Source organism: Chenopodium quinoa, unplaced genomic scaffold, assembly GCF_001683475.1.
Source record: "Chenopodium quinoa cultivar QQ74 unplaced genomic scaffold, ASM168347v1, whole genome shotgun sequence".
NCBI lineage: Eukaryota > Viridiplantae > Streptophyta > Magnoliopsida > Caryophyllales > Amaranthaceae > Chenopodium > Chenopodium quinoa.
The window spans coordinates 4,853,242-4,871,560 of record NW_018745413.1 but is presented as its reverse complement, the minus strand read 5'-3'; the positions used below and the strand labels follow the sequence as shown (position 1 = coordinate 4,871,560).

The following is an 18,319-nucleotide window of genomic DNA, read 5'->3' as shown; positions in this document are numbered from 1 at the left end:
AGAATCTTGATTCTTTACAGTAGAATCCTCATCAAAACCAATAAACTCTTGCTCCATTGCTGAAAAAACAAAAACACAACAGTATAAATCAAGTGAAAAAAAAAAGGCAAATTAAGGGCAAATAAAAAAAATAGGCAAATTAACATAGCAGCTCCGGACCTGCTTGCTTCAAGCAAAGCACACCAGCAACCTAGCCCAGCAACAGACAGACAACACAACCCAGCTAACACAAGACGACAGCAAAACCACAGCTGCAATACCCTAGAAAACCAGCAGCAACCAACCCCAGCACCCAGCCTGCAGCAGAGACATCAACTAGGACAGCACAAACCATGGCCAGAAAGACTCTGCTCTGAACAGGGCAGAAAACACCCAGCAAATCCTACAATCTAGCCTTGTACATCTAGCAGATCTGGCCAGACATTAGAACATCAGCAGCACAGGACAGACCCTAGCTAGTACTACATGCTCTAAGCTGAGGTAGTCCATCTACAATTCAGTCCTAAAATATACTAAACACTATTAGACAACTCCTATCTGAATGCACTTGCACTTTTGCAACAAAACAAAACCCAAACTTAAATAAAAAAATCCTGCTAGCATTCAGCATTAACCCACATAAACAGAAACACTAATGAGAGAACAATGCAGCTGATAGAACAAAGGATAGCATTCAGTATATTTGAAGACTAATAGAGCATTATAGACAAAGCCATACATTTTAAATGCTCAACAAACAGCAAACAGTCACAAAGGCAGACCAGCAACAACACACCAGCCTGAAAAAAACCAAGCACAATTAATAACACGAAAAGAAACCACGAGCATGAATAAGGTAACCAAATCAACTCAATTGTTGCTCATGGTACTACAACCACAACCCTGATCAGAACTGAGCATAGCCAAAGCTGGTAAGGCCAGAACACCTCACAAATAGATATAACAAAAAATGAACAACAAGAACAATAAAATTAAAAAATCAGAAATTAAATGAACAACAAGAACAATAAAATTAAAAATTACATGAACAACATCAAAAAATCAGAAATTATATGAACAAATCAGAAATTATATGAAATTATATGAACAAATCAGAAGTAAAAATCAAAAAATAAAGACATGCAAATCCTGCAAACAACGAATCAGCAACATAAAACCGAAATGAAAACAAAAAAATTAACATAAAATTACCTTTGAGCAGTGACGGCTTGAAGGAGAGGAAGATTTGAAGATGGAGAACTGGAGAATGAAAAAAAAAACGAGAATGGAGAGATCGAAAAAAAAATCGAAAAAAACGAAACGAAAACAAAAACAATTAACTAAAATTTACCTTTGAGCTATTGAAGGCTAAGAGTTCAGAGCTTGAGAGTTGAGAACTTGAGAGTGAGTGAGGATTCAACGCTTCGATTTGAGGATGAAGAAGAAGAACGGTGAATGCTGTGGAATGAAGAGGATGAATGAAGAACCTAATTGCCTTTCAGTCTTTCACAGTTTCACGTTTCACTTTTTTTTTTTCTCTTTTGCATAATATATGAACCACATGTTTATTTAATTATTAAAGAATCAAAATATCTAAATTCTAAATCTAAAATGTGTTTTTCCTTTTGGTTTTTGGAGGGAAATTTCCCACCATATTTTGTTGAAATTGTCAACCAAAAAAATGAAATTAATTTTCCACTTTGTAAAAATCAAAATTTTTAATTTTATTTTAATAACATTAAACAAACTTTTATACAATTAATTAATTACATGACTTAAAAAAAAAACTAATTACATTTCTCGGATCCCGATAAAACGATATTCACCTTCATAATATCAGCTTTTATAATTTTTTTTAACACACACATTAAAATATTAAGTTCTTTAAATTATAAAATGTGAATCGGTTAGCGTGTAATTTCTAGGCGTTGCGATTAATAAAAAATCGAAAATTGTTCAATAAATAATGATGTCATATCTTAGAGAGTTAGAAGTACTACGGATTTGTTATATGGTTATATTTATATCAGTTTAGCTGTACCTATAAGCAATACACTTGTAATCGTGTAAACTTATAAATGATATAGTTGACTAGTAGATTAGTACATAAATACAAATTACTTAATTAGATATGAGTTATGTCTACATGAGTGATTGACTAATATGACTATATGAGCAATTGTCAATTTAGCATAGCTACATAACAGATTAGCAGCGTACTAGACTATCATACTCGGTAATATACTAATACCATTTCAGTATTTGATCTACTAGACTCAAGTTAAAAGTTACTCTTTCTGATTAACTTGTTAGTCTAATTAAGTAATTACTAATTACTAATTAGTGACTTAAGCCTTAAGGGTAAACCAGTAAAGGATATACAAAAATATAATAATCTTATGTTTCTCATCCCTTTATACTAATAATATCTAACTATGAGAATATGAGATGGTTATATGTTATGTATCTGTATAATCGATTGAAGGAATCAACATTACCTTCTTCTTCATTAATGTTTTCTTTCATTATACAAATCAAACTACTCTGTAATATCTTCATGTATAACTTTATGCAAATATATAATGATAAACGAGTCTTAATTATCAGTCTTGTTGACTAATTAAGTATCGAATACCAAATTGCAAATTTCGATGTCACAACAACTCATCAAATCATGATTATGACACTATTAACTAAATGATCAAATCAGAAGCAGATAATAATCTGATAGTAAAACAATAATACATTAATGCACTAAACTTTTATAATCTACTTCATAATAAACTAGTAAGATCAGTATAGCTAAACTTAAATCATAACATGATATGTATTTATAAAATTAATGAGAATTTGCATATAATATGATGCCTCAATATGAAGTGATGAAGTCTCGGCTTGATATAAAACTTGTTAACTAGCAAAAAGTTAGAAAGTAGTACAAAATTTTTTGAAATCAAAAACAGACTCGAACCGTAATTTAGTAAATCTGAAATAAAACCGATCTAAATAATGTTAAATCGTAGAAGAACCAAACCCGTGAACGAACCGAACCAGTTATAACCGAACTAAAATAAAACTAAACCAAAAAACAACCGAACCGTTTCCAACCTGAAACTGTTTGAACCGGGATAATAACCATTTACACCGAACCGTTAACAAACCGCAACCCGTCTGCACCGAACCGTTTACTACCTGGAATTTTTACAACCCGCACCGTTTACAAACCGAACCGAATTTAAACCGGGTTAAAAACCATTTACACCGAACCGTTAACAAACCGCAACCCGTCTGCACCGAACCGTTTACAACCCGAACCAAATTTAAACCGGGTTAAAAACCGTTTACACCGAACCGTTAACAAACCGCAACCCGTTTGCACCGAACCGTTTACTACCCGGACCGTTTACAACCCGGACCGTTTACAACCCGCACCGAATTTAAACCGGGTTAAAAACCGTTTACACCGAACCGTTAACAAACCGCAACCCGTTTGCACCGAATCGTTTACTAACCGAACCGTTTATAACCCGAACCGAATTTAAACCGTTCAAGAATAAACCGAAACCGAACCGAACCGATAATTATTTAAACCGAACCGAAACCGACCCGTAAGACATTTGAACCGATTTCAAACCGACCCGATTTCAAACCGAACCGAAACCGAACTGTCAAACCGTTTTGACAGTGCTACTCCCTCCCTTTTGTCTGCACTCAAATTCAGCAGGTAGTCTTTTGATCAGGTGACATCAACTGATACATAATTGGGTGCTCTAAAATACCCAATTATGTATACTAGACTTGGCAAAACTAACCAAAATTCCATCGTTATATTGCCCAGATCCCCTAAATCACCCTTAAATGTTGCCAAAATTTCTGGGTTTAACTGGGTTTTCTTCAATTTGATATTTTCAGTTGTGACGTGGGCGAATTTGACGCAATTTCATCGATGGTAACAACTGAAAAATGGAGAATTTTTTCTGCCAATTTTTGCTGCCATTGCTTCTTATAGCAGGTACTTGTTCTTTATATTAGGATTTTGGGTTATTAAACTGCTTGTATTGTTGTTTCTTGAACATTTTAGAATCTGGGTCTTGTGAATTCTTTAGGAATGTATCTTAGTTTTTGAGTATAATTGACGAAATCAAATGTTTCAATCAAGCTGACCTTCAATTCTGGGGCTTTTAATGAAGTAGATAAACTTTCTTGATGTGGGTGTATGCAATTTTGCATAGGCGTCATAATGTTGAATATGGAAAGGGTGTACATGCTTCTGAGTGTTGAGCGCGGTGACAATGCTTTTGAGTCGAAAAGTTGTGTGCTCTATTTTGAATGCAATATTGCTATTCAATTTTCCTATATTAGAATTTTTGGGTTAGTATATAAAGAGGGTTTTGGGGTCATTGATTACGTACATTATTGAGGGAGTTTACAAACATCGTTAGAAAACTGTTCTACTGTCAGTAATCCAACTATGTGACAGTTTGTACGGGCTGAGGGAGTGGGAGAGTGCCCATTAGAGTGATTAAAGCGGTGATTATTGTGAAGCATACATTCTGTGCTTAGGAAGCGAGAGTGTGGTCTTAAAACTAATATGTCTCATTTGATAATATGATGTGTTGCCGATGGGCATGGACTGATTCGATATAATACAATCAACTTGGTAGTTTATTTTCCCTACTTGGTTAAGTCAGGGGTGTTTTCCAATCGGATGATGTGATTAACTCAATATTGTTTATCTTGTTGTAGTGTTATTCGCACCATTGGTTGTTGATTAGCGCTTCTTGATTTTTATTTCGTTGTGTTTGTGGATTTTCCCCGATTCTCTTTGTTTTTTGGTAGTTGACTGTCCCAACTTTTGAAAAAGGCATGATTATTTAGTTTGAGTAAACAGTTGGATGCAAGCCAGGCTTGTGTTAGTTGGGCTATACATGTCTGCTTGTCAAATTATATTAGTTCCTTGTTCATTTATTGGCTGTACTTCCAGTCATATATACTGTTTTCCGCTCATTCTTTGATTCTCCTTGCCATCATGCTTGAGAATTGCTCATTGCTGGCCTTCTTATGGGCTTATTTTGTAATTGCAGCTGCTTTGGTTAATTGGAGTTTGATATCGCTTGTTGATCTAGTAGCATTTCTTGTCATTCAGTTCAATCTTCCTAGAAGAGGTGAGTTCTATGTTGTTTGGGCTGGTTACTAATTATTCTCTGTCATATAATATGTAAAAGCAGTAATTCATATGCTAGATAACGTGCAAATTCTGACTGGTTTTCTACAGATTTTCGTTTTCGTAGGCTGATTCTATTTTTGTGGGGTATTAGTATATATTCCCTACTTGTTGCCTTAGTACAAGCAATTTTCACTATTACATGGGCAATCAAGGAGGACGAATGGAGTCTGGAAGATACATCATGGGTGGAGCTAATCGGGCTCATGAGGTAAGTGAATATATTGCTTGAGCTGTTGAAAACCTTTGTGCCCATGCTCTTTCAATAACCTGGCATCACCTTAATATATTGGCTGCCTGCTGCAGGTTCCACTCCTGGAGATCTCCAACTGCAATATTTTATGTGATTATACAAGTAATAGTGGGTTTTGTTTGTTTAGTATGGTTATATCAGCATAAACTCGGTATGGTTCCTTGGCGAGGTTCTTGCTGGGGGAATTTCTCATCCATTTTGGAGTCATTAGGTATGATTGGAATCTTTGATTATTTTAATAATTTGCTTTAAACCCATGCATATTTAGCAACAAACTTTCCCTGTCTTATATAATATGTTTTATTGACTATATTTTATGCAAAAATGCATGTATTTTTGCTCTCTTGTGGGAGTTAATTATAGATTAAATTTTTATGAAAAGGATAGACCTGCTAGTGTGAAAATTTCAAAATGCAACTGTAGGCAATAGGTGTGAATAACAGTTTTCCTGACACTGTTCCTAGCTCACATTATAAGGTTGTAATTCAGTTGTGAAACCGTTGCAAGTTGAAAGGAGATTGGGTTGTGAAAAGAGACACTATAAAATGACAAAACTTGTTCAAATTTTAGGATAAGACACTGTATGGTCAAAATCCCATGGTTAACAGGTCATTTTTTTCGAGCGTATTCCTATCTTAGACTAGAACACATATAAAACTTGCACTTTATTTCTCTTATCAATAATTTTCATGTAGGCATCTAGGTCTAGTTCTATTGTCATTCCTTTCTTGTTTTCGTATGTGGCTGCTTTGCACAGTCACATACCCCCCCCCCCCCCCCCCCAAAAAAAAAAAAAAAAAAACACACACACACACACACTTAGACACATAAAAAAAAGGTGCATGCATGACGTCATCCTTGCTTTAATACTTTGCTGATTTCCCTAAAAAAAAAAAGTTTGCCAATGGTGATAGATACTTACACTAAGTTGAGAATAACGAAAGAGAGAGCCACTCACTTCTCCCTTGCCCGATGAAAAGTCGGAATTCATTGGAGAATTAATGTTGGGGTTTGCCTTTCCAATACTTCTAAAAGCTGGTTTTCTTCCTAGAATCAACTTTCAAATAGGGAAAGAAAAGCAGTTCTTGGATCTTGTTGGTGTGGGGGGGGGGGGGTTGGAGTTCCTTGTAAAGCATCTAAGTGACTTTGCCAAAATTTTCAATAATCCTTGAAGGAAACAACTTTATGCACTTAGTCACTTACCTTAGCCCCTTTTTTAGGTCAACAAATCAACTTTTGACCACTAACATTATACGTGTCTTCTTTTGCCAAAAAAAAAAAAAAAAAAAAATCTAAGTGACTTTGCCAAAATTTTCAATAATCCTTGAAGGAAACAACTTAATGCACTTAGTCACTTACCTTGGGGGGTTGGAGTTCCTTGTAAAGCATCTAAGTGACTTTGCCAAAATTTTCAATAATCCTAAAAGAAAACAACTTTATGCACTTAATCACTTACCTTAGCCCCTTTCTTAGGTCAACAAATCAAGTTTTGACCACTAACATTATACGTGTCTTATTTTGCCAAAAAAAAAAAAAAAATCTAAGTGACTGCCAAAATTTTCAATAATCCTTGAAGGAAACAACTTTATGCACTTAGTCACTTACCTTAGTCCCTTTCTTAGGTCAACAAATCAAGTTTTGACCACTAACATTATACGTGTCTTCTTTGTCCAAAAAAAAAACATTATTTCTTTTTAGTTCATGCACAATACATACAAACAAACAAAAAAGTAGAGTGGAATGCCAAAAAGTCAAGACTAGATGAGGGGTATGGATACCCCTCTAATTAAGGAACAATGACCTCTCTTCCAAGGTCTATTTGTTAGGGATTACGAATGTGCTAACAAGTATATGATAATTAACAATTAACAACAATGAAGAACAAATTACAAGTAAGCAACAACAAGGAGAAATTACCGTGAGAACCCGAGAAAACGACTAATCCACTATTGAATAATCTTTGATGATTAGCAATGTAGTTTACAACCTTTCGATGTACCATGAAGACTCCACCCTCAATAACACCCTTTCCCACACTCAAACCCTAAGTATTGGGGCTAATACAATGGAGGCTTTCTCTCTCTACATCTTTCCCATTTATCTTACCCTAATACATTACTAACTAGAGTATATTAGTATATATAGTGCAAGGCATAATAAACAATCATACGGACAAGAAGCTTTGGGGGCAAACCAAAACGTACTTCCAAAAGTTCAGACGAACCTAATCCTTGTTCGAGCGAATTCCGTTTCTTTCAATTTAATCTAGCCTTGAACCGTTCTCCACACTTCTCAAACCCAACACTAATCTCTTCGTTTTTTTCTCAATCATAATAGACAGATTCTTGGGAGTTAATGCTGTGTATAGTTCAACTTATTTTGGCCATCTTCAACAACTTAGAGGTTGTGCTACCTATAAAACATAGCACCCCCCCCCCCCCCAAGATTATAAAAGAAGATTTACAATTTTTGTAGGTGGTATGTAGAGTTTACAATTGTCTGATCTTCATCAACTACTTTAAAGTTAAAAAACAATAAAAGAAAACCAAGATGAGTATGACAACAACCTTTCGCGGCTTCCAAAATTTTTTTTTTTTAAGAAAAATATCCAATTCAACATGATGAAATGTAAATGAAATTGCCAACGCTTTTTCACAATTAGTTTGATGAATTGTTAAGTAATGAAGGTAAAAGATCAAGATTCAAGAACCTTGAAGAACCGATGGTTTTATTGGAATTATGATGATTTGACTAAGAATATATTGGGAGTTATGTTGTATTTTGGGAATTGATATTGTGCTTTGGATGGAGAAAGGGAAGATAATGATTGGAACAATAGTACTACCTCCGTATTTATTATTGCACCATATATGTTGGGCACACATTTTTTGGTAGTGGGAAAAAATGAGAAAAGAGAAGGGTAAAAGTACAAAAAAAGCCATGTGATGTAAACATAAAGTAAAGTATTAAGTGCCAAAAGTAAGGGTATATTGAATATTTACAGTGCGAACACCCATATTTTGTTTCCTTAAATGGAAATGGTGCAATATTTGTGAAATTTCTTTAAAAGGCAAGTGGTGTAATAATAAAAGAACGGAGGAAGTATTTGATTAAGAGATGATGAAAAGGCTAAAAAAAAAAAAAAAAAAAAAAGGCTGGATAAAGCAGGGTACTTAAATCCTGACTTATACTTTGCATTTGGAAGGATGTTAACAGGTTAAAGAGTTTAAAGACTCTCTGGTCTCATAGCTTTGGCTCAAGTTAGAGTTACTACAAAAGTTACATCCAAAATGGTTGTCTTCCAAACAAGAAGCTTGCAGTTGGGGGATTAAGTTAAGCAACTACTTCATTCAAAAGTATCCCTCCTTCCATCCTTGCACTTCTAGCTGGTCTATCTACCACCCTATTCATCTCTCTTTTTTGGAGTACGACGGCTCCCTTTCTTTGCCTCAAGAGGTCCTTGCATTTACGGAATAAAGTGGTCGAAGGGGCCAGTGTTTGCATGTGTATTGACAATGTCTAATCTGTTGCTATCATAGGAGTTTTATTTGGGCTTGTTGACTTTTTGTAATTGCAGCCTATATAGTTAGAAACTCAGTACTAATGTCCTGATTTCATTTGAAATAGTTCTTGAATCCTATAACCCATTGTCCATGCCATTAATGTAACAGGAGAAAAAGAAGCATACGTATTATTTAACAACTTTCTTAATGGAAGTGGTTGCCAATGGATGTGTTTTTTAATTTATCTTGATGTAACTAGCTGGATTGTTTAGAACTCTATCACAGTTCATTTCATTTCGATGAAGGCAAAGTTGATGTTCTAAGGAAACAAATTTTGTTTTGTTGTGTCATTCGAGTGAACTAACTAATGTATGGGAGTGTTAAACAATTAATTGTGTAGGCTGAAAAGAATCCTGGCCTTCTTTTTGCTCTAAGAAATCAGTCAATCCCTAAGGATGTGAAGGATGGACTCCTCACTGTCAGGGCATAAGGGACAAATTGGGGTGTTATTGATACCCCTTTGGTGAAGTAAAAGATTTGCTGGAAGTCTTATCTCTAGTGAAAGAATGTTATTTTATATGAACTTTGATTTTCCACAACCAGTATTTTACTTGATCATAATTTTTCTAGTAAGGAATTCAATCATAAGGAGCAAAAGGGATAATCATTGACTTGAGGCATATGAAATAGCATAGCTTGAATAGATTTCTTAACATGGAGGGGAAGGTTTAGCTTTAAGTTCATAGAAATTCTTGAAGCCATTTGATTGAACATTTACTGTGATTGATTGGTCTTGAAAGAGCTAGGATGGACATAACAGAATGTAAATATTATCCCAACTCCCAATTGCAATTCTTTGAGTACAAATTCCAACTTTGACTTTCTAGAAATGAGATTATTTTTTCTGCTGGGTCATTTTTCGTTCTTTTATATTATTCTCTAGTCTCAGCTAACTGATTAATGGTTCCCTCACTTTTATATTGGTCACTGCATAGGTTCTTACTTCAAGGTTGTGTTTTGCTTCCTGTTGCCTTCCATCCAACTGGTTGTGGGCATAAGCCATCCTTCTTGGGTATCTTTGCCCTTTTTCATTTGTAGCTGTGTAGGGCTAGTGGATTGGTCTTTGACAAGCAATTTTTCAGGCCTCTTCAGGTAATGTTCTGACAGTTTCAGTTATCTTTTATTCTATTATTGCGTAGGCTTTTTTTTCTTTTCTTTTCTTTTGTTTTTGTTCTTTATTTTTTTTTACACCAAACATCACTGATTATTTCTTTTCTTATTCTACATTGTGAAGATGGTGGAGGTCTCTTCAACTCTATGCTTGTTTCAATATTCTTCTACTTTATACTTATCAGCTCCCTGTGCAATTCCCAACATTGCTTCAACAGATAGCAAATTTTCTTGGTCTTTACAAGATATCTGCGGAATCTGGATGGCTGGAAATATGTTCTGGTCTTTCTCTCGTTTGTTTCTATGCAATGGTATGCATGTGCTGCCTTTTTTTTTGGAGTGCAGGATTTGGTTTATGTAGAAGTATGATGTCATAAAGGTGACTTTTGCCCGCTAGGATCATTACTTCAGTCTCTTCATATATCAGCTCAATTTGGTATGACCGAGACCATAGTTGCCTATGTATATATATATACATACATATATATATATAGGGGGAGGCTCTCGTGAGAATTTTTCTTATGTGAACACTTTTTATGTTCTAAATTTTTATTCGTATGTTCTAAATTTTAAATCTGATGTTCTAAACTTTTTCCCAGATGTTCTAAAGTAAATTAGATATTCTAAATTAGTACTCACATGTTCTAAACCATAAATTAGTTAACTTAGATGTTATAAATTTCAAATGACTTATTCTGAAATTTTAACTTATATGTTCTAAATTTTAAAACGTGTGTGTGTTCTAAGATTTTTAGTTATATGTTCTAAATTCGAAAGCATATATTCCAATTTTTACTCGCATGTTCTATATTTTTACTTATTTGTTCAATATTTTTACTCCCATTTTCTATATTTTATACCAAGTGTTCTAAATTTTTTATTCACATGTTCTAAATTTTAATCATATGTTCTAAATTTCATAAAGCAAATTTTTTAAATTTTTACTCACATGTTCTAATTCTTGAATCAGATGTTCTAAATTATTGCTCACACATGTTCAAAATTATTAGTCATATGTTCTAAATTATTAGTCATATGTTCTAAATTTAAATTTGAGTCGCATGTTCTAAATTTTTATTCGTATGTTCTAAATTTTTACTCACATGTTCTAAATTATAGATCAGTTCTCATATAAGTATGAATTCTCACATATGAACCTATTCTCACCGGATCCCTCCCCTGTATATATATATCAAGACTTTGCAGCCATTATTGTTTATATATATATATATATATAATATATATATCAAGACTTTGCAGCCATTATAGTTTTTTGGTACTTGTTTAAAAAGTAGAAACTAGTCATCTTGTTATACAATTTGACAGTACTCTACATGGCTTCTCATGATCAACTTGCCTTTGTTTTTCTGTTTCTAACATGTGATGATACTTAAGGTTACATAAAATATTTGGGCATATTATGCATTATGGCTTGGAATGTCACAAGCCTCCATGTGCCAAGATCTGCAAATATTAAAATTGTGGAGACTTTTGAGCACTTATTATCCCAAAGTAAGGTTCCATTATAATGCCAAATAGCCATGGGAAGATTGCTCCTAAGGCTTCATAAGTTGGCTATATTCTCTCTTTTCCAATGTAGGACAACTCACATGTGCACAACGTGTAGGGATCAACATAACCCCTCACACGTGACTCAAACTTTAATCAATCTTGTAAGTAAAATATTATAACTAATCCTCATTGAGTCAGGACATCCAATAGAGGCCAAATCCTTATCTAATACAAATGAACTTAGGCGACCCATAAAATTTGAAAGTTTTAACCATTTGTGGCACTTACAAGCTTCAGTGAGGTTCCTCCATATTCAATGAGAACTTTAGTGTCACAGCGACATTACTTTTAAGGTGTTCAATGGCTCTTTAATATCAAAATATGTGAGCATGCAAGTTTTTGTTATTTCCATTCTTATTCATCTTAAATATTAAGTAGAAAAATGTAATTTATCTTGATATAAAACAGGGAATTGAAGCTTTCTTAATAAGCTCAGTTCTGTTATTGCTATAAGTTTGTTATAAACTCCCTTATGAATTACATTTTTTGTCAGCAACTACCTTTTAAAAATATCTAACTACCTTATAACCAAAATCTGGCAAGAAACTACCTTATAAAAAACAATCTGGCAAGAAACTTCCTTTAATCGATTTTTTTGCAAGAAGATACCAATTGCTGGATTTTAAATCGGCGTTGACTAGTCACACGTTGGTGAGGGTGGTGGTTTATGTGAAAGTAGGGTAGGTGGATGGTATTTTCAAAGGAGTCAGGGAGGATGGATGGTGTTTTTGGGAAAGGCGGTGAGGGTGGATGGGTGGTGGTTTTGAAGAAGGGTTGAAGGTGGGTGATGGTTTCGCTAGTGGTGAGTGTGGTGGTGATGGTAGTGTCCATGTGATTAGTCAACGCCGAGTTTTTTTAATTAATTCAACGATAAAAATCTTACAACTGGTATCTTCTTGCATAAAAATTCTTTTAAAAGTTAGTTTCTTGCCAGAATTAGTTTATTAGGTAGTTTCTCGCAATAAAGTAACTTATAAAGGAATTTCTGACAAAATTTTCCTTGCTATAATGAACCTGTATACAATTATACATAGTTTAGTTAAAGATAATTGATGTTGCAGAATAAATATAATTTGTTTGTTCTTGGTGAAGATAATGACAGCAAATAATTTAGATTGAATAGATATTGTGTTGGTGTGACAAACTCATTGCATTATCATATATATTTGAATTTATGCAAGATCAATTACAATGCTACACTAGAGTATGTGGACAACCGTATTGATTTGTTTTTCCTTAATTTCCATGTCTTAACTTTCACTCTACTTATCTGGCCTACTAAATACGAAGGATACTTGTTTTTGGAGACTTTTTTTTTTTTTTTTTTTTTTTTTTTTTTTTTTTTTTTTTTTTTACAATTATAAAAGTTATACTAAATGTTACACCATTTGGAAGTAGGGTTCGATTAAATAAAAATGGTTCCCAGAAGAAAACTACCACTGGAAATCGGTAGTGGGCTATAAAAAACGGTTCCTCAACCTGTTACTGATAGTCTTTGACCACTTTTAGCTACAGCCTAGAAGAACCAGCAATATTAAATAATTAGACCGCTACCAATTTCAATGCCAGTAGTCTAGCAAAAAAATGCTCTAGCAATGACTGCATGGCCAGGGCGGAGCCCATATTAATTAAATTTGCTCTTCATTGTCATTGATTTTGGTGTAGAGGAGTAGGTTTTTTCCATGTGATAGTATGCAAGTTGTCAAGGGATCAAATCTTGTAGCTAACAAAATTTGTTTTTTTTTTTTTAAGTAAATGTAATACGTAGGTATAATCTTGGCCCCCTCACTTAGAAATTCTGGCTCCCGCCATTGGGTATGGCTGATGAGAAATTTTACAAATTTAAACTTACATGTGCAACTCACCTCTGTAAATTTGAAAAATCCAACATAAAGCATAAATTTGCATCTTTCACCAAATTATACGACAATGAATCAATAATGTTTGAGGGATAAATTCTGATAGTATATAACTGTTAAAGGATTGCTCAGTTTGTATATTTATTTATTTATCTATTGATTTTTATTAATATATATCATACCTGCATTCAAGAAATTACCTGCATTTAAATCTTGTGATATTGATCTGGTGCCCAAGTAACCCAGATTTGTTCAAAAACAACTAATTTTACCGAGTTAATTTAGTTGTATGAATGTTTTTGCCTTCACTTTTTTTTTTTCATTTGTATTAATGCTTATTTTGTAACCACTTGGCTTTGTTGTTATTCATACTACCATAATTATCACTTTGTTTTATTCTTTTCAAGTCTTGTAGCCTTTCGTTTAAATTGTATTGGCCACATTATTTGTGACTTTTTTTTTTTTTTTTTCCTATTAAACAGCTGTCATGCATAAAAAATGACTTGGAGGAAATGGAATTCATGATGTCCAGTTCAGAAAGTGATTTGACTGAGCAACTTCTTCCTGCAAGAAATTCTTTTTTTATTCGTCAATTAAGGTATGTCATTAAGAGTATATACGTTGATTAAGTTTTCTCATTTGGTGCATATTTTTGTCCATTATGTGAATAGAAGGTTTGGTGATAAATATGGCCTTCTTTTCCTTTATGCAGTATTTTTTTTTGTCCTCGTTTTCATTTTCAATTTTTCTGGAGTAGTGTTGGCGAATAAATAGCTCCACTATCCTATTTGCCTATTGTGTAGACGATATTCCCTTTTTGTTAAAGATACGCTTTTGTCATTTCCCTTTTTGGGTTGGTGGTGAGACTTTTGACTATTGTATTTGATTAGTGAGATGTGGACCATGTGGTGATGTAGTGTCTGATATGACTGTAGTGTCGGGAGGATAATTTGATGATTACTCTCTTTTCTTGTCAATAATTAAAGCTTAATTGAGTTTAAGCATGTGATGTGATGATATTCGAATGAAGTTATATGGTTAGAAGAGACATCTTACAATGCTTGAATAAATAATATATTGGGTAGCAGAAAAAGGTTATGTGAAATTGGATCCATTCTCCCTTTTGTTTTAAATGACCAATTCTATCTCAGCTGTAGAGATTTTATGGAATAGGCATGTAAAATGGAAAGGTGATATTATTTATTGTAATTGATTTGAAAGTGCTAAGTACCTTAATATGCTTTCTAGGGAATCATTATGACTATAAGTGAAATTAGAATATAGTGAATAAGATTAATTTTTTGCAATTATGGTTATATGGTTAATTATGAATTTCTTTCACCAAAGAGGGAAAGAGTGTTAGTTGAGAACAAATCAGGGGGTGAATTGTGAATAATGGCAATTTCGTAATATTTTGGACTTGTAGTCTGTACTCTTAACCAAATGTCTGTTGGTTCATAAAGATAATTTTTTTTAATGCTTGTTGAGTCACTTTCTAAAAGTTTAAAGCTTATGTTTTATGTTCTAAATTGTAATTTTTATGTCCTTACGTTCTAAATAATGCTTCTTATGTTCTATATTGTGATTCTTATGTCCTATATCCTAGATAGTGCCACTTATGTTCTAAAAAGTATTCCCTAGATTAAAGTTTTGCTTCAACACCCAATTTGTATGTAAAAAGTAATAAGAACGTATTACAAAATTTAGAACATGGTATGTAGTTTAGATTAACTATTAATTATAACTTAGATATAAACCTTTTAGATTTACATTGCGTAAACTAAAGCAATAGATTATACTCATAAAAAAAATTCAGCATCACAGTTAACTATTATTGATATTGAAAATTCAGAAAAAGAAATTGGATTCAGATAAAAAAATAGTTATTCATTTTAGCTGTGTCATATTTTCGTTGATCTCGTCTAAAAGATTCTTTTGGACAAATAGGCAGTGAAAAGGTTTAAATATTGTGTGTCTGCCAAAATAATATTGAGTAGAAGTAGAATATTATAAAATGTCCCAAATGGAAAGTGTGTAGAAGTTGTAAAACATTTAGGAACGTAAGGAGTAGTTCCTTTGATATTATCTTTGGGGCTGTGTGTTTCAGTAAGGTGACTTTGACATTAAACTCATTTGTGTTTACTGAGCTCATTTGACTGTACTTCATTTTTAGGTCAGGAGAGAGACATACCAACTTTTTGGTGAAAGGAGCTGTTTTTCGGACATTTACGATCAATTTTTTCACATATGGTTTCCCGGTAACTATCTTAAACTATTGACTGTGACCAATCAACCACTTACATCTCTTCACAATTTTTTTTTTTTTTTTTGAAGAAACTTACATCTCTTCACATAATAAATTATTAATAATCCCATTCTTCTCTATATCATATTCTTGTAGCTATCTGTTACGTACTAGAAAGTTTTCAAGCTTAAAAGTCTGTTTACATAAGAGTAGATATAAAGAGCAATTGGTGCTCAGTCTTTAGCTCTGAAGATGTTCTTACCTTATTACATTAACCATGAATTTGTTGAAACTCTTTCTTCTGTTAAGAAGTCTGCGGTTTTAGTTATTATTCATTGAGAAGCTCCTCAGTGGTGGATAAATGTGCCAAATTTCCTTTGTCTTATTGTATTCTAGATATTGATTTTCAACTTTTTAACATTGCAGTTATCGTTGGTTGCTCTTTCCTTTTGGACTTTCCATTTTGCAAGTATATGCGCATTTGGATTGCTGGCTTATGTTGGCTATATTGTATATGCATTCCCATCATTTTTTCATTTGCACCGATTGAATAGTCTGCTGCTTGTTTTCACACTCCTGTGGGCCGTCAGTACTTACATATTCAATGTAGCATTTTCAATTGTGAACTGGGAACTTGGGAAGGTAATCCTCTAGTTTTCTGCTACTTAATAATATCTTTTCTTGTAATTGTATCTAATTCACAATTTGTGCAGAACATGGAGATTTGGGAGCTTGTTGGTTTGTGGCGTTATACAATTCCTGGATATTTCCTTCTTGCTCAATTTGGTCTTGGAGTCCTGATTGCTGTTGGTAATCTTGTGAACAATTCTGTGTTTACATACCTATCTGATGAGAATGGTCATGTTCCAAATGGAGACCCTACAATAGAAGGTAATATTTTATTTTTTTGGTTTGCTTGGAAAGAAATATAGGATCTTTCAAAAATTAGTAATTAAGGAGTAGGTTTTTCTGGGGGAGAGTGGTGGGTTTAGCTTCTCTCTGGGCTCATGCATATGAGGCTTTCTTTGGCATGTACCTTTTAAATACAATATGCAATTGTAATTCTCCTGTTCCTTTTTACTGATGTTTGTTAAATAGCCTCTCAAATTTTTGAGTAATGTTTTAGTTGATTTATACATGCTGGAGACTCTCTTGTTAGAGATTGTGATCCTATTTGCAATTTTTTTGTTGATGTAGAAGGAAATGATTATGGACTCACTTGTTTAAGACTCACTTGTTTAAGTCGCATTATATGGCTCAATTGCTAAAATGTATTTTATTAACCCGTACACCAGAGTGTTGTAACATAATCAACTTATGATGAAGCATGAGTTTAAATTCTGTTACATTTCTCTAGAAAAGAAAATTAAGATTTACCTTCTGTAGAAATTATGCAAGACCTAGGTGGACTCTTAATCTATGTTGGAACGAATCTCAAAGTTATTTTGAAAAGTAAATTTAGGTGTCATATGTCCTGCCCAATTCTGTTTCTACTGTGTTTCCCTGGTTTTGTTGCCTTTTCATCACTAATATCTAGCTTTTTACCGTTACATTGAACTTGCACTCTTGCAGTTAAGGAGGAGACCAAGGTGCTTATTGTTGCCACAATTGCTTGGGGATTACGGAAATGCTCCCGGGCTATCATGTTGGCTTTGATATTTCTGATAGCCATGAAGCCTGGATTTATTCATGCTATTTACAGTATGTGAAAGGTCTTTTGTATTTGATTATTACTGTTTTTTTGATGAATTTTCTTTTAACCTTTCTCTATTTTTTTGTTTATGCTGTCATTTATCTGGAGTGGAATCAATATTATCAACATTAAGTTGAGGTTTTTGCTACCTATTGCAGTGATATTCTTTTTGATATATCTTTTGGGACACAGTATCAGCAGGAAGATACGGAAGGCATTAATTCTTCTATGCGAAGCTCATTTTGCATTGTTGTACATTCTTCAAATAAACTTGATATCTACAAAACTGGAGCATGGAGGCTCTTTAACTAGCGAAATACTGTCACAACTAGGTATACTTGTGCCGTTTCAAATGTTTTATAATAATTAATCAATCAATCAAAGCCTTAATCCCATAAGTGAGGTCGGCTACATGAACCAAATGTTTGAAAATCCTAATAATTTTTTTTATTCTATTTACTCTGAGTAGGGCTCATTTGTAAGGAATCATCTTCATCAATATTGTATTTGCCTTGATGTAGGTCTTCGTGATAGTTCATGGGACTTCTTGGAAACAGCTCTTCTTGCGTGTTTTTGCACCATACATAATCATGGATTTGACATGCTATTTTCATTCTCAGCATTCGTACAATATACACCTAACCCTCCAGTGGGATTCAGTGTGCTCAAAGCTGGTTTAAACAAGTCAGTTTTATTGTCAGTTTATTGCTCTTCAGCTAGTGGTGACAGCAGCAATGGTCCTTCTCATGGTATGTTATTTTTAACCTGCTTCTATCAAGATGTTTTGAAACTTATTTTATGTACATAGATGACACTTGCCT

The 18,319-nt window shown here is 33.5% G+C and overlaps 1 protein-coding gene across 1 annotated transcript in view; it reads left to right on the top strand.

Moving 5' to 3' along the window:
- Positions 1-3,669: 3,669 nt before the first annotated feature.
- LOC110713367 (piezo-type mechanosensitive ion channel homolog) overlaps positions 3,670-18,319 on the top strand; it is a 38,799-nt gene continuing 24,149 nt past the window's right edge. The window contains exons 1-14 of the mRNA XM_021891824.1: positions 3,670-3,703; positions 3,892-3,991; positions 5,064-5,144; positions 5,255-5,414; positions 5,510-5,667; positions 9,955-10,111; positions 10,254-10,440; positions 14,043-14,158; positions 15,734-15,818; positions 16,232-16,447; positions 16,519-16,696; positions 17,378-17,506; positions 17,657-17,830; positions 18,020-18,247. Coding sequence (XP_021747516.1) covers positions 3,943-3,991; positions 5,064-5,144; positions 5,255-5,414; positions 5,510-5,667; positions 9,955-10,111; positions 10,254-10,440; positions 14,043-14,158; positions 15,734-15,818; positions 16,232-16,447; positions 16,519-16,696; positions 17,378-17,506; positions 17,657-17,830; positions 18,020-18,247 — 1,918 coding nt within the window. The 5' untranslated portion in view covers positions 3,670-3,703; positions 3,892-3,942. The remainder of the gene's footprint in view (positions 3,704-3,891; positions 3,992-5,063; positions 5,145-5,254; positions 5,415-5,509; positions 5,668-9,954; positions 10,112-10,253; positions 10,441-14,042; positions 14,159-15,733; positions 15,819-16,231; positions 16,448-16,518; positions 16,697-17,377; positions 17,507-17,656; positions 17,831-18,019; positions 18,248-18,319) is intronic.